General features: G+C 46.9%; 1 protein-coding gene across 1 annotated transcript in view; it reads left to right on the top strand.

Moving 5' to 3' along the window:
* The first annotated feature begins 6191 nt into the window (after nt 1-6191).
* Nucleotides 6192-11527, top strand: part of SPRED2 (sprouty related EVH1 domain containing 2) — a 98097-nt gene continuing 92761 nt past the window's right edge. Inside the window, exon 1 of the mRNA XM_074988485.1 lies at nt 6192-6562. Coding sequence (XP_074844586.1) covers nt 6516-6562 — 47 coding nt within the window. The 5' untranslated portion in view covers nt 6192-6515. The remainder of the gene's footprint in view (nt 6563-11527) is intronic.

Here is an 11527-nt window from a genome sequence, read left to right as displayed (position 1 = left end):
GCAACCAACAACAAGGAGGGCTATACAAATAGAACAATTAACCCTGAGAGACATTCAAAATGTCCAATCTTTTCCATGGCTTAGAGCCATCACTGTATCTTTCTGATATTTCATTCAGAAAAGCCAGATGTTTGTAAGTCATCATCCCTGGGACTGACCAGCATAGTAGCTTCAAATACCAGAAAACTATACTTTAGTGTTCATAAATGTTAAAGGAATGCCAAATAACTATATATTTCAAGTTGTATAACGGGGGAAACAATTTGAGTAGTTATTTTAATAACATTTAAATTATTCTGGCAGTGAAACAGATCAGTGATCAACTCTTGAGTCCTAAGTGAAATTACTTTTATAATGAGTTATAGTACAAAAGTCAATTCTTAAGTCTAAAGGGAGTCCACGTTTGATCATTGTTTATTACAAACAGAAGAACAAGGTTAAAAAAAATTAAGTTTCTCAAGTATGGAAGAATTTGGAAACACCAGGTTGCCCAGGTAATCTTAATTCAGACGTCTTTTGCCTATGTACTTTATTATGAGTAGGCTTAGTAGAATTTTTATTGTCTTAATAATTTCTCATAAACCAAACTTCATTTGAATCATTTTTTTCAAATTGTCCTATTTACATTTTCACAGTTGCAGGAAATTATGAGTGTTCTGTCATTTACTTAATGACACTGCAATTCAAAAAGCAAAAGCTTTCTGACAGCTAGTACACAACTCGTTACGCTGCAGGTCAAAACAAAGTTAATAATCTTAAGTCAAACTCCAGCAAGTTTACAAATAGGATTTTTCTTATTTTGTCCAACAGTATATTTTTATTATCATCCATAGAAGCATTTTTCTTTGTTTTTTGTGAAATGGATATTTATTGACCTTTATAGAGAAAAGTCTAATACTTCAAACCTAATTATGATACAGTCTTATGTGATCCCATTCTGTTTTTTCCACATGACCCCAGGTATGTCTTAGTTCCATCTTCTATACACATTCTGGAATGAGCATCTTTCCTTGGATCCACTTTGTGAACAAAGAGTGATTTTTAGCCAGCTGTCTTCACCTGCTCTTTTAGTGGATGATGCCAGCGCCCTGAGAGCCATGCCGCCGTGGGTCGGGTGGCCAGGCCTGGCCCTGCCCAACCCGCCGGCTCCCGCCAGGCTCCGCCGATTATTTTCACTTATAGAAAGATGTCATTAAAGAGATACTAAAAAAGTCAATATGCTCTAATCTAAAAGCGAAATGAAAACTGAACTGGACATGATACGTTGCTTTATGCTAATCATATTGACTCAACATGCACCATCATCACACATGGTTTCATGTGTACCTACTGTAGTGAAACACCTGATCAAGCATACATCTGAAGCCCTGATTGCTTATTAAACAAAACCTCTTTTCCAGGCCTTCAGAATTATTTTCATAAAAACCATGATAAAGAAAATAGGAGTGCCAGTAAAATTTCACAGCAGTGATCCTTGCAAATGTCTATTCCAATATGGTAGATCATACAGACCGAAGTATTGATTAAATAATTTCATAAACTTAGTTCCCAGTATAGACATCTAGATAATGTTTGATTTGTTTATTCCTACTTCAGAGTCATATCAAAATGGAATCCATTGTTGTATATTTGTAATTCCTTTTCTACTAATACTTGCTCTTTGTTTATAAATTAGACTAGTTCATTAATCCTATTGCAAGTTATGATTTAAATATTCTCAACTGCTTTGTAAATTTAGACTTACTGGTTCAATTCCTAATTAAACTGATAGAATAGTACAACTTTCTCAGACTGAAAGCTTTGTTTAACTCTTATTTATGGGAACCAACCAACTTTGTAATAATTACTGATCAAAAAATCAAATATACAGTTATTTTACAAAAGCCCACCTAAACAGTAATCATTTCCCCCAGATTTAAATACAGCATTATTCCAACTTTAAACCGCAGATATACACATTCTGGTCCTGCAGCAGTTAACAATCAAATACCGTTGTCAGTGCTCTGCTGAGATCGTCAATGGTTTTGCTGTACAAAGACATTTTGGCATGAAAAGGTGTAATAGAATTTAATGGCCTTTGTAAACCCAGCAACATTTGAAACACAGGGAAAGCACATTCCCTATAGGAAAAGGACCAAATCATTAAGGAAAGTTTGGTTTCCAAAATGTCAGAGGATATTTACAAATGACAGACAGCAAAAACAAAAGGCAGCACTATGAAAAAATGGTGGCAATGCTTTCTGTTAGCATTAGCGTACACTAAAGTGAGTTACAAACACAGAAGGCAAGAGATTGAACAGGAAGTGAGATATCTCTTTGTTGCTGCCTTGATTAGATGTATGAACAAGTTTCTTCAATTAAAAGTAAGCAAAACATGTTGGAATGCTCCTGAAGGTGCCATTATTGTGTCTGGGTTACAATGCAGGCTTTTGTTTGAATGTATGCCATCGGGTAAGTATGTTATTCCGCAAAGTGCTTTGAGATCCTTAGGAATACAGCAGAACTACAAGTTTACAAACAACAATCTTATGACCAATCAGTTATATGAGCAATTTTTCTAAATAGGAAGATACAAAATACAAAACAACAGTGAAAAAGCAGCCCTGTAGAACCTTTAAAGACTAACGATATTATTTATTCGGTGATGAGCTTTTGTGGGACAGACCCACTTCTTCAGAATTTCCAGATCTGGAGAAGTAGGTCTGCCCCACGAAAGCTCATTACCTAATAAATTACACTGTTAGTTGTTAAAGTGCTGCAGGACTGCTGGTTTGTTTTGTGACGATACAGACTAACATGGCTCCCTTTCTGAGAACAAAAGTGATGCTGATGAAGAGCACGTTGATATCCCTCCCGTTCTGATGTCTTAAATGCGTTGGAAATGGATTTTCCATGGTTAGAAGGAAGTGATGTGTAGGAACTGATGCACTGTGCCTACTGTAGCTGGTTTTATGAACTCCTCAGTCCCCAGTCGGTTTGTGAAACAGAGGTTCTACTGTAATGAGATGCTCGATTTTTATAGTGCTGAAAGTATGGAAGTAATATAGATATCTAACATAATTATACATTATTTTACAATGCCAGTATCGTTCCATGCAGCTTACAGATTTATGTGAAGACAAGCACCAAGCAGGACTGTGATTATAAAACATGACACTGCTTGGGGGAAGAGTGTGCTGATCTCTACCAAGATGAAATGACGGCAAACAGAACAGGAGACAAAACTCAGTGCAAAATGCACATAACTGGCATGAACGGATTTGATTTACAACCCTGGAAGCAAAGAAAGCAAAGAGGAAAAAATATCTTTTCTCTTACACCATTTCTTACCAGTGCGTCCCAGCACACAAGCAACTTCCTAGAGCCAACACACACACTGCAGTCCCTGAGCACGAGGGGGTGAGCTGAGGACAGAACTGGTGCTCCAGTTCTGTTTGCATGAATGGCCTTTGTGTTGGATGATCAGGCACAGAGGCCTTCCCCATTCACATTTGGCAGGCAATAGGTGCATTTGGGAAGGGCAAATGAAAGGTGCATCTTTAACTACTTTGAGCCACATGTGTGGAAGACCCTAAGAGTACAAGAGGGGTGGGTGAGAGGGGTTACAGGTATTACCCCGTAAAAGTAGGGCAAGACTCCATGTGATGGGGTTCGAAGAGGTACAAGAGATACTAACACTTCCTTAGGGGCTTGGGATATACCAGGTAAACAGATGCTGTTCTGGAGGGGGCATTGGGTCATATGACAGCAGAGGCATTTTTGAGGCAGACCTGGGGATATATAGCAGCAGATGCATTCCTGGAGTCTTGGGTTTTACAAGGGATCAGATCCATTATTGCAGGGACTGGGGTTTATAGGAACAGTTGCATTCCAGAGGAGGCCAAGGTTATACTGTAGGGTTGGGTTACACAGGGATCAGAATCATTAGTGAGGTTGGGCAGTTGTATTACTGTACTGTAGGGGCAGTTGGACTATTGAGGGGCCCAGTTTATACTGTGGGGTTGAGTTATATGGTGTATCAGATGCATTAAGAAGCTGGATGTAGACAGTAGATGCATTTCTGAGAAAGATGGAGTTATCAGGGGCCGGGGGGAATCACTACCAAATAGCTGGGGTAATATGGGGGATGCAATGCATTACTGAGGGGCTGGGGTTATCTGGAGACCTGATCAATTTTTCCTTTAATTTTTTCTACCCATGCGCAGAAATAAATTTTGTTTTGTACACTGGGGCATATGTGGATGTGCACCACCAGTAGACATATGCTGCCAGCTGTGGGCGCTCTGCTAATCAGCTGGGCAGCATTTGACTTTCTCCTGAGTGGCCGCCCAAATGCATAGTTTATGGGGAACATGAATGCTATGAACCACTAAAGGACATTACTAGGATTACATAAAAGATCTCATGAATTACTGAGGTGTTGGGATTATATGCAGTACAGAGGGGATGGGTTTACACAGAGGAGCCCATGCAGAGCAGGGAGGGTTCACAAGGTGGGATCCCATGCAGTCGTGAGGGCTGGGTTTGTCTGGAAGATCCCATGCAGCAAAGGGGCCAAGCTGGGATTGTTGTGGGGGTTATCTCATGCTATACAGGGGAACAGAGCTATACAGGGAGACCCCATTCAGCATGGAGGGATCAAGCTGGAGTTATATGGGGGATCCCATGCAGCACAGAGGACTCCCCAGCTCCTGCTGGCTTTAATAGGGAATCTTATGAAGCACAGAACAACCAGGCTGGGATTATCAAAGGGTGGGGGATCCCATGCAGCAAAGGGCAGCCAGGCTGGGATTATCAGAGGGTGAGCGATCCCATACAGCAAAGGGCAGCCAGGCTGGGATTATCAGAGGATGGGAACTCCATGTAGCACAAAGAGGCCTGGCTGGGGTTACACAGGGGATCGCACGCAGCACAGAGGAATCTGGCTGGGGTTATCTTTGCACAGGCGGCAAATTTACAGAAATTTTGGTGGTGCCCAGGACCTGCACCCTTCCCCCACCCAAACCTCCTCCTAGAGCAGAAGGCAGATAGAGAAGGGAGTTAAGGTGCAAGCTCTGGGAAGGAGTTCAGGTACAGGCTCAAAGCTGGGGCAGGGGATTGAGGGGCAGGCTCTGGGAGGTCGCTTGGGTGCAAGGGAGGGTTTGGGGTGTATACTCTGGGGTGGGGCAGGGGGCGGAGAGTGTAAGAGTGGTGCAGGCTCTGGGAGCTTGGCTGAGGTGGCAGTGTGCAAGGCTTACCTGGGGCACCCCCCTCTGGCAGCCATCCATAGATAAGAAGTGGGAGGGTTGCCACACGCTGCCCCCTGCAGGTACTGCCCCTGCATGCCTCACTGGCCACAGGAACCCTTGGGGCAGGGACAGCTGACAGAGACTCCTCCTTCGCAGGGGCTGTGGTGCTGTGCTGGTGGCCGCTGCCAACCCACTCTGCTGCCAGTGGTGGCAACAGGGGCCCCTGGGCCATTTTAAATCCCTCAGGCAGCAGGTGGGGGCCATGGGAGAGACCCAGATGATATCGGCTGGACACAGGCTCCAGGCCAGGAATATTCCTGGTGCCCAGGCACCATGAGCTTGTGTAACATCACCCACGCTCAGGGACCCCATGCAGTACTGAGTGCTGGGGTTATACAGGGGCCTGCATAGCAGGAGGAGCCCAGCCAGGGCTACACACAGTGAAGTGGGCGGGGGGGGGGGCACAGGGCCAGGCGGCAGGAGGGGCCCGGCTATGGTTACATGGGCATGGGTGGGAAAGCCCAGTCAGTAGGAGGGATCTGACTGAGGCTGCACAGGTGGGGAGAGAAAACTCATGCAACAGAAGGGTTCCAGCCAAGACTGCAAGTGTGGGGGGCAGGCCCACTGTGTCAAAGGGGCGATGGTGATGGGGTGGGGGGCAGGCCTATGCTACGGAAGGAACCCAGACAGGACTGCATGGGAGGGGGTCAGCACCACACTACGGGAGGGGCCCGGGTTACATGAGGGCGGGAAAGCCCCACGCTGCCGGAGGGGGCCCGGGTTGCATGGAAGGGGGCAGCCCCACGCTGCAGGAGGGGCCGGGCAGCGGCAGCGGCAGCGCCGCCCAGTGCAGACTGAGCGCGGCTGGGCCGGGCCCGGCCGGCCGGGAAGGGGGGGGCAGGGGGAGGTGCTACTTTGCAGACGCGTCTCCTCCTCCCCTCCGCGGCTCGCTCGGGCTCCGCCGTCCCCGCGCTCCGGCGGGACTGGAGCTGCCGCGCGGCTGCAGCGGCTTTGGCAGCAGCGGGGCCGCCCGATCACGTCATCGCTTCCGCCCAGCTTCCTCCTGTCCGCGGCGGCGGCGCGGCCCTGGAGTGACGGCGGCGGGGATGGGGCTCGCGCGGGGCCGCCGGCTGCACCCGGGCGCTGCTGCTCCTCGTGCCGCCGCCCGCTGACCGGGCCCCCGCCCCAGCCCCGAGCCAGGCCCGGCGCCCCCCGCCCGCAGGCCTCTCCCCGCAATGTGAAGCCCGGGAAGATGCGGAGGTGCAGCCCGGCTGCCCGCGGCGGGGGATGAGCCTCGAGGGGGAGAAAATGACCGAAGAAACCCACCCAGACGAGTAAGTGGCGGGGCCCGCTCCCAGGGAGGGCTGCGGAGTGGTGGCACTTGTGCCTGGGAGGGCAGCGGGGGGAGGAGATGCCGGGACGGGCCAGCGGGGGCGGTGCATGCTTGCTGCTGCTCCCTGCAGTCCTGCCCAGCCCGTACCCCCCGCGGGCTGCAAGGCCCCTGCTGCGGGCAGTGGGTGCGCGGTGCGTGGTTCTGCAGCCTTTGTTGCTGGAGGGGAGGCCCCGTCTGCCTGGGCCTGGGCCTGGGCCGTCTGCTGGGTCCTGCAAACCACCCCAATCCTCCCGGCTCTGCCCTCCTGCTCCTAGCCTGGCTCCCAGCGGCCCCAGAGCTTCTAGCCTGGGCAGTCCCCTCCCCCTCCCCGGCCGTGCGCGCTGCAGCCCTCATATCCGCCATTTCTTTTTTCTGAATCGCCCTCATTTGCATACCACATTTTCATTCATAAAAAGCCCCGGCCTGGGAGGCGAGGGCGCGGCGTGCGGGGCTGGCCGCTGGCGGAGCGGGCCCGCGGGCTCCCGGGAGCCGCGTGGGCTTGGCGGGGGGACGGCCCAGGGTCCCTGGTGGAGCGTGCCTGGCCCGGCGGCCGCCGCCGGGGCTCTGGCGAGCAGCCTGGCCTGGCGTGAGGGCGGCTGAGGCTCGGCTCGGCTCTGCCTGCCCCGCCGGGCAGGGCGCAGGGCAGGCGGCGGCGGGTAGGGGCAGAGCTCGCCTCTCCCAGCCCCCTGGGCCGGCCCAGCCAGTGGCGCGGCGGCGTCGGCTGTTTGTGAATCAGACGCGTTCCCGTTATCGTCACGTGACCCTGGCATTCATAAATCCGGTAACCTTCAGCCTGTCCCATTCACTCGCTCCGGCTGCCCGCAGGGGCTGGCGGGCAGAGCCTCTGCTTGCCGGGGTGGCTGGCTCCCTGCAAAACAGCCCCAGCCACCAGCTCCTCCTCCTCCTCCTTCTCCTGCCTGCGCTCGGCTCAAGGGGAAGTGACTCAGATCTGCAGCACAGCCGAGGGGCTGCCGAAGGTGGAATCGCGCAGACGTGGAGAGGAGCTTGTTGCTCCTGCCCCTAACTTGGGGGGCGGTCGGTGCTGTGCGAAGAGCCGTTCTTAGCTGTTTGTGTGCAGATGTATGTAGGCGAGTGGCAGCCACACTGGGCTAGGGGATTCCACTGGCTGTATATTACTTATTGCGAACATTAAGCAGTCCTGTAGCAGCTGAAAGACTACAACATTTGTTTATTAGGTGATTGAGCTTTCCTGGGTAGGACCTGGTTGCCATCATATGCAAGGAGCTTAGTAAGCATAAATAAAAGGTTAGATGTCGAACAATAAAGTAGCACTGAATCCTATTTTTTAGCATTTGGTGTCACAAAATGTCTTTCGAAAGCCTGCTTCCCTCTGTTGCTTACAGTCTTGAATGCATATTTAGTAATTGATTCTTCAATCCATGCCCTCACCTTTTGTCCAGAAATCTTGACTTGATATGGTTGACACCACGGAGTAGCTGAATAAGGTATATACCACCATTACTTTATTTTTCAATTATAATCATGGCTCTGATTCTGCAGTCATTTACATGATGTTAAACATACATGTAAATCAGTTTGTTTTTTTTTAAGTGTTTGTAGGATCTCATTTTAGATATGAAATCTTGCTGTGAAATATGGTGGTAGCCACCAAGAAAATGCACAGGAAATTTAATTTAATTTAATTTACAGCATGCTGTTAGCATGGCATTTCTATTTCAATAGCAATGGAGTAGAAACATCTGAACTCCAATATTATAATGCTTTTTTTTTTTTTCCTTGTAAATGTTGTCTAGTTACATCTGTCAGTATTAACCATATTTGCAAATAAGAAATAGGTTAATATTTGGCCAAGATTTTTTTTTTTTGGGTAAATGCCAGGGGCACCACATTTACATTAATTTCATAATTATTGAGGACTTTTCTGAAAATATAAAATTAACAAATATGTTACCACAGCGTTATAAGAAACCTGTTTAAGAGATGTACTCACCACACCATTGTTCTGGCTATCTTTTTTAACAGGTTTGATAGACAGAAAAATGAGTCTCAACATAGGAAGTGGGTTCATGCTCTGTTATTTGGAATTTAACCCATACTTACAATGACTCCAGCTTGCAAAGCTTTCAAAACAGCATAAAACTGTGCAGTTGTATTCATATTTACAATAAAAATGGTAGTTCAGTGCCGCATCCTGAGTTATCTTTATAACTAAACATTGAATCAACACTAAGTCAGGTTGCTGCAGAAAGAGTGATGATGAAAATGGCTTTTGACTTCATCCTAGGTGTTAAAAGGAATTATATTTTTGGTGTTTCTCAGCAGACAAGCTGTAAAATACACGCATAGCTTCTGAAATTGTGATTGGCTAGATGAATAATAAACTATGTTGGCATTTGGAAAACTAAGGTTATTCTTTCAAATAAGAGATTAGTTTATTCTGGGTATTTTCTTTGCGTTATAGAACTACGTTTCAAACAAACTATATGGTGGATTTTTTTTTTTTTTAAGTAGTATTACAAAAAATAGCTTCTGCACTTTCCAGCTTACTAGGCCACGTCTCAGTATGGAAGCACAGTTAGTCTGTAGTGGAGTAATTAACTTTCTGGTTTACAGTGGATTAAGGTGGTGAGTGATTATGTATTTCTTTCTTTAGCTAATTAAACAGCATTGTACTTTTTATGGTATTAGAAGACAGGATTCTAAGTGCATCTGGGGGCTGCTGCCAGGATAGATGTTGGTTTTAAACAGCATATTAAAAAATTGAGACTTCTGTTCTGAAATCTGATGCTTTGATTTTCAGTAGTTCATCCTGATTTGTTTTGGAATCATTTTTCTTTTTAACTATTCTACCACTTACATTTGCATTTCTATCACACTTTTAAAAAGGAAACTAACTTTATTCTGTTGGGTTTTGGGTGGGGGGAGCTGGGGTGGGGGGAGGGTTTGGCAGTGCCGCTTTAGCTTGCCCTGGGATCTTCACAGTTTAAGTGAAGCTGTCCCTGGCTATTTCTTAATTGACTGATTTACAAGAAACTCTCATGGGCCCCAGGAAGTGGCGCTTGTGACTCAGTGGGCAACGCTCTTTAGTCTGAATAACCATCGAACCAATTTCCCAGTTCTGTGTTAATTGTCATCATGCTGTTGGAGAGGCTTCTTTCAGGTCAAATGTAAAACAGAGGTCCTGACCAATTGTGGTCATTAAACATCCTGCGCAACTATTTGCAAGACTAATGATGTTTGTTCTGGTGAAACAAGGATTGCTGCAGTACAACTCAGGCAGTTTACATTATGGCTTGGCTCCATATCCTCTGTAACTTCCTTTATAAGTAATTCTTCTCCTCCTATCCTTAATTGATGGATAATGTTACTGAAGTAATGACTTGTCCATTGTTTTTTCACTTCATTAAAAAGAAGTAAGGACCGATACTCCAATCAGTTTCTTCAGGCTCCCTGAACAGCGTTAATAAATGCTATTTGCTCTTGATACATAGCTCCAATTTGCTTTGTTGTTCTCGTTTCACTGAGTACACACTATGAGTAGGTCCATTTCATGATTTAAAAATCTAAAATTTAATTATTTCAGTGATTTAAATCTGAAGTGTCATGGTGTTGTAAACCCACACAATTACACCTATAAAGGAGAGTGGGGAATGCACAGAGTTTTGTGGCGGGGATGGGGTCGGGGGCAATTCGGTTCAGTACTGCTGTCCTTACTTGTTCAGCTCTGAAGGCAGTGAAACTGCCAGCAGCATAGAATAGCAGCTGCTGGCTGGGGTCTCAGCTCGGAAGGCACAGCCGCTGCCAGCAGCACCTCAGAAGTAAGGATGGCAAGAAATGGTATTGTCACCTCTGTGCTGCTGCCTGGAGAGCTGGGATTTCTGTCAGCAGTGCTATTTTCTGTCTGTCCAGCTCTGGCAGTGATAGCAAGGGTGGCATGATACAGTATTGCCACAGGATGGTATTACCACCATTACTTTATCACTGCTGCTGGAAGGGCACCCCGCCAACAGCTGTCACTCTCTAGCTGCCTAGCTCTGAAGGTAGTGCAGAAGGATGGCAATAGCATAGTCCCTCTAAAATAACCTTGCAATACCCCTCCTGTAAAATAACCAAGACCCCCAATTTGAGAACCACCCAACTCCCCTGTGAAATTTGTATAAAGTTGGGTAAAATAACACAAAAGACAAGATTTCCTGGGGGGGAGACCAGATTTACTGTCTGTGGCTTGTCTTTCATAGCTGAATTTTGTAGGAGCCTAGCTGTGAGCAAATGGAACAATTTGGTTACAAAAATGGCCACTGTTTAGATGAATTCTAAAATAACCCTCTTCAGAACAATATTGTTTTGTTTTGGTGTTTTTGAACTGTGCAAACCCTCAGGCAGGTGAAAACATAGCTTGCACAGCTCAGAGGATGCTGGATTTCTGCGTCAGTGTCAACGGCTTTTGCCCACGTGAGACAAAGGGTCTTTGAGAACTGGGCCACCTATGCCAAGATAAAATGCCTTGTATGCCGTGCGGTGATTATTCCAACACTACTGTAGGCATGTGAAAACTGGACAGCATACAAGCATCATTTGAAGGCATTTGAACAATATCAATGCTGTCTCTTGGGAGGATAGGCACACACAAACATTAGCATTCTGGAAGAGTCGAACATGACCAGCATTAAAGCCGTTATCATTCACCAACAACTTTGTTGGAGTGGTCACATGGTTCAGATGTCTTATTAGCACCTTCCAAAACAGATTGTTTTCCAAGTAGAAGGAAGGACGGAGGAGCATTGGGGGCCAGAGGAAGCAATTTAAAGACACGCTGAAGGCATGCAAGAAAAAGTTAGGAATTGGTGTGAGCATTTGGGAGAACCTTGCCCAGGACTGTTCCCAGTGGAGAGTGGTAATTCATGAGGGGGTGGTGCAAGAGAGATCCTGCCACACTGCAGATGAG

This window comes from Carettochelys insculpta, chromosome 3 (assembly GCF_033958435.1).
Source record: "Carettochelys insculpta isolate YL-2023 chromosome 3, ASM3395843v1, whole genome shotgun sequence".
In the NCBI taxonomy this organism is placed as follows: domain Eukaryota; kingdom Metazoa; phylum Chordata; order Testudines; family Carettochelyidae; genus Carettochelys; species Carettochelys insculpta.
The sequence above is the reverse complement of the archived record's forward strand: the minus strand, read 5'-3'. Positions and strand labels throughout refer to the sequence as shown.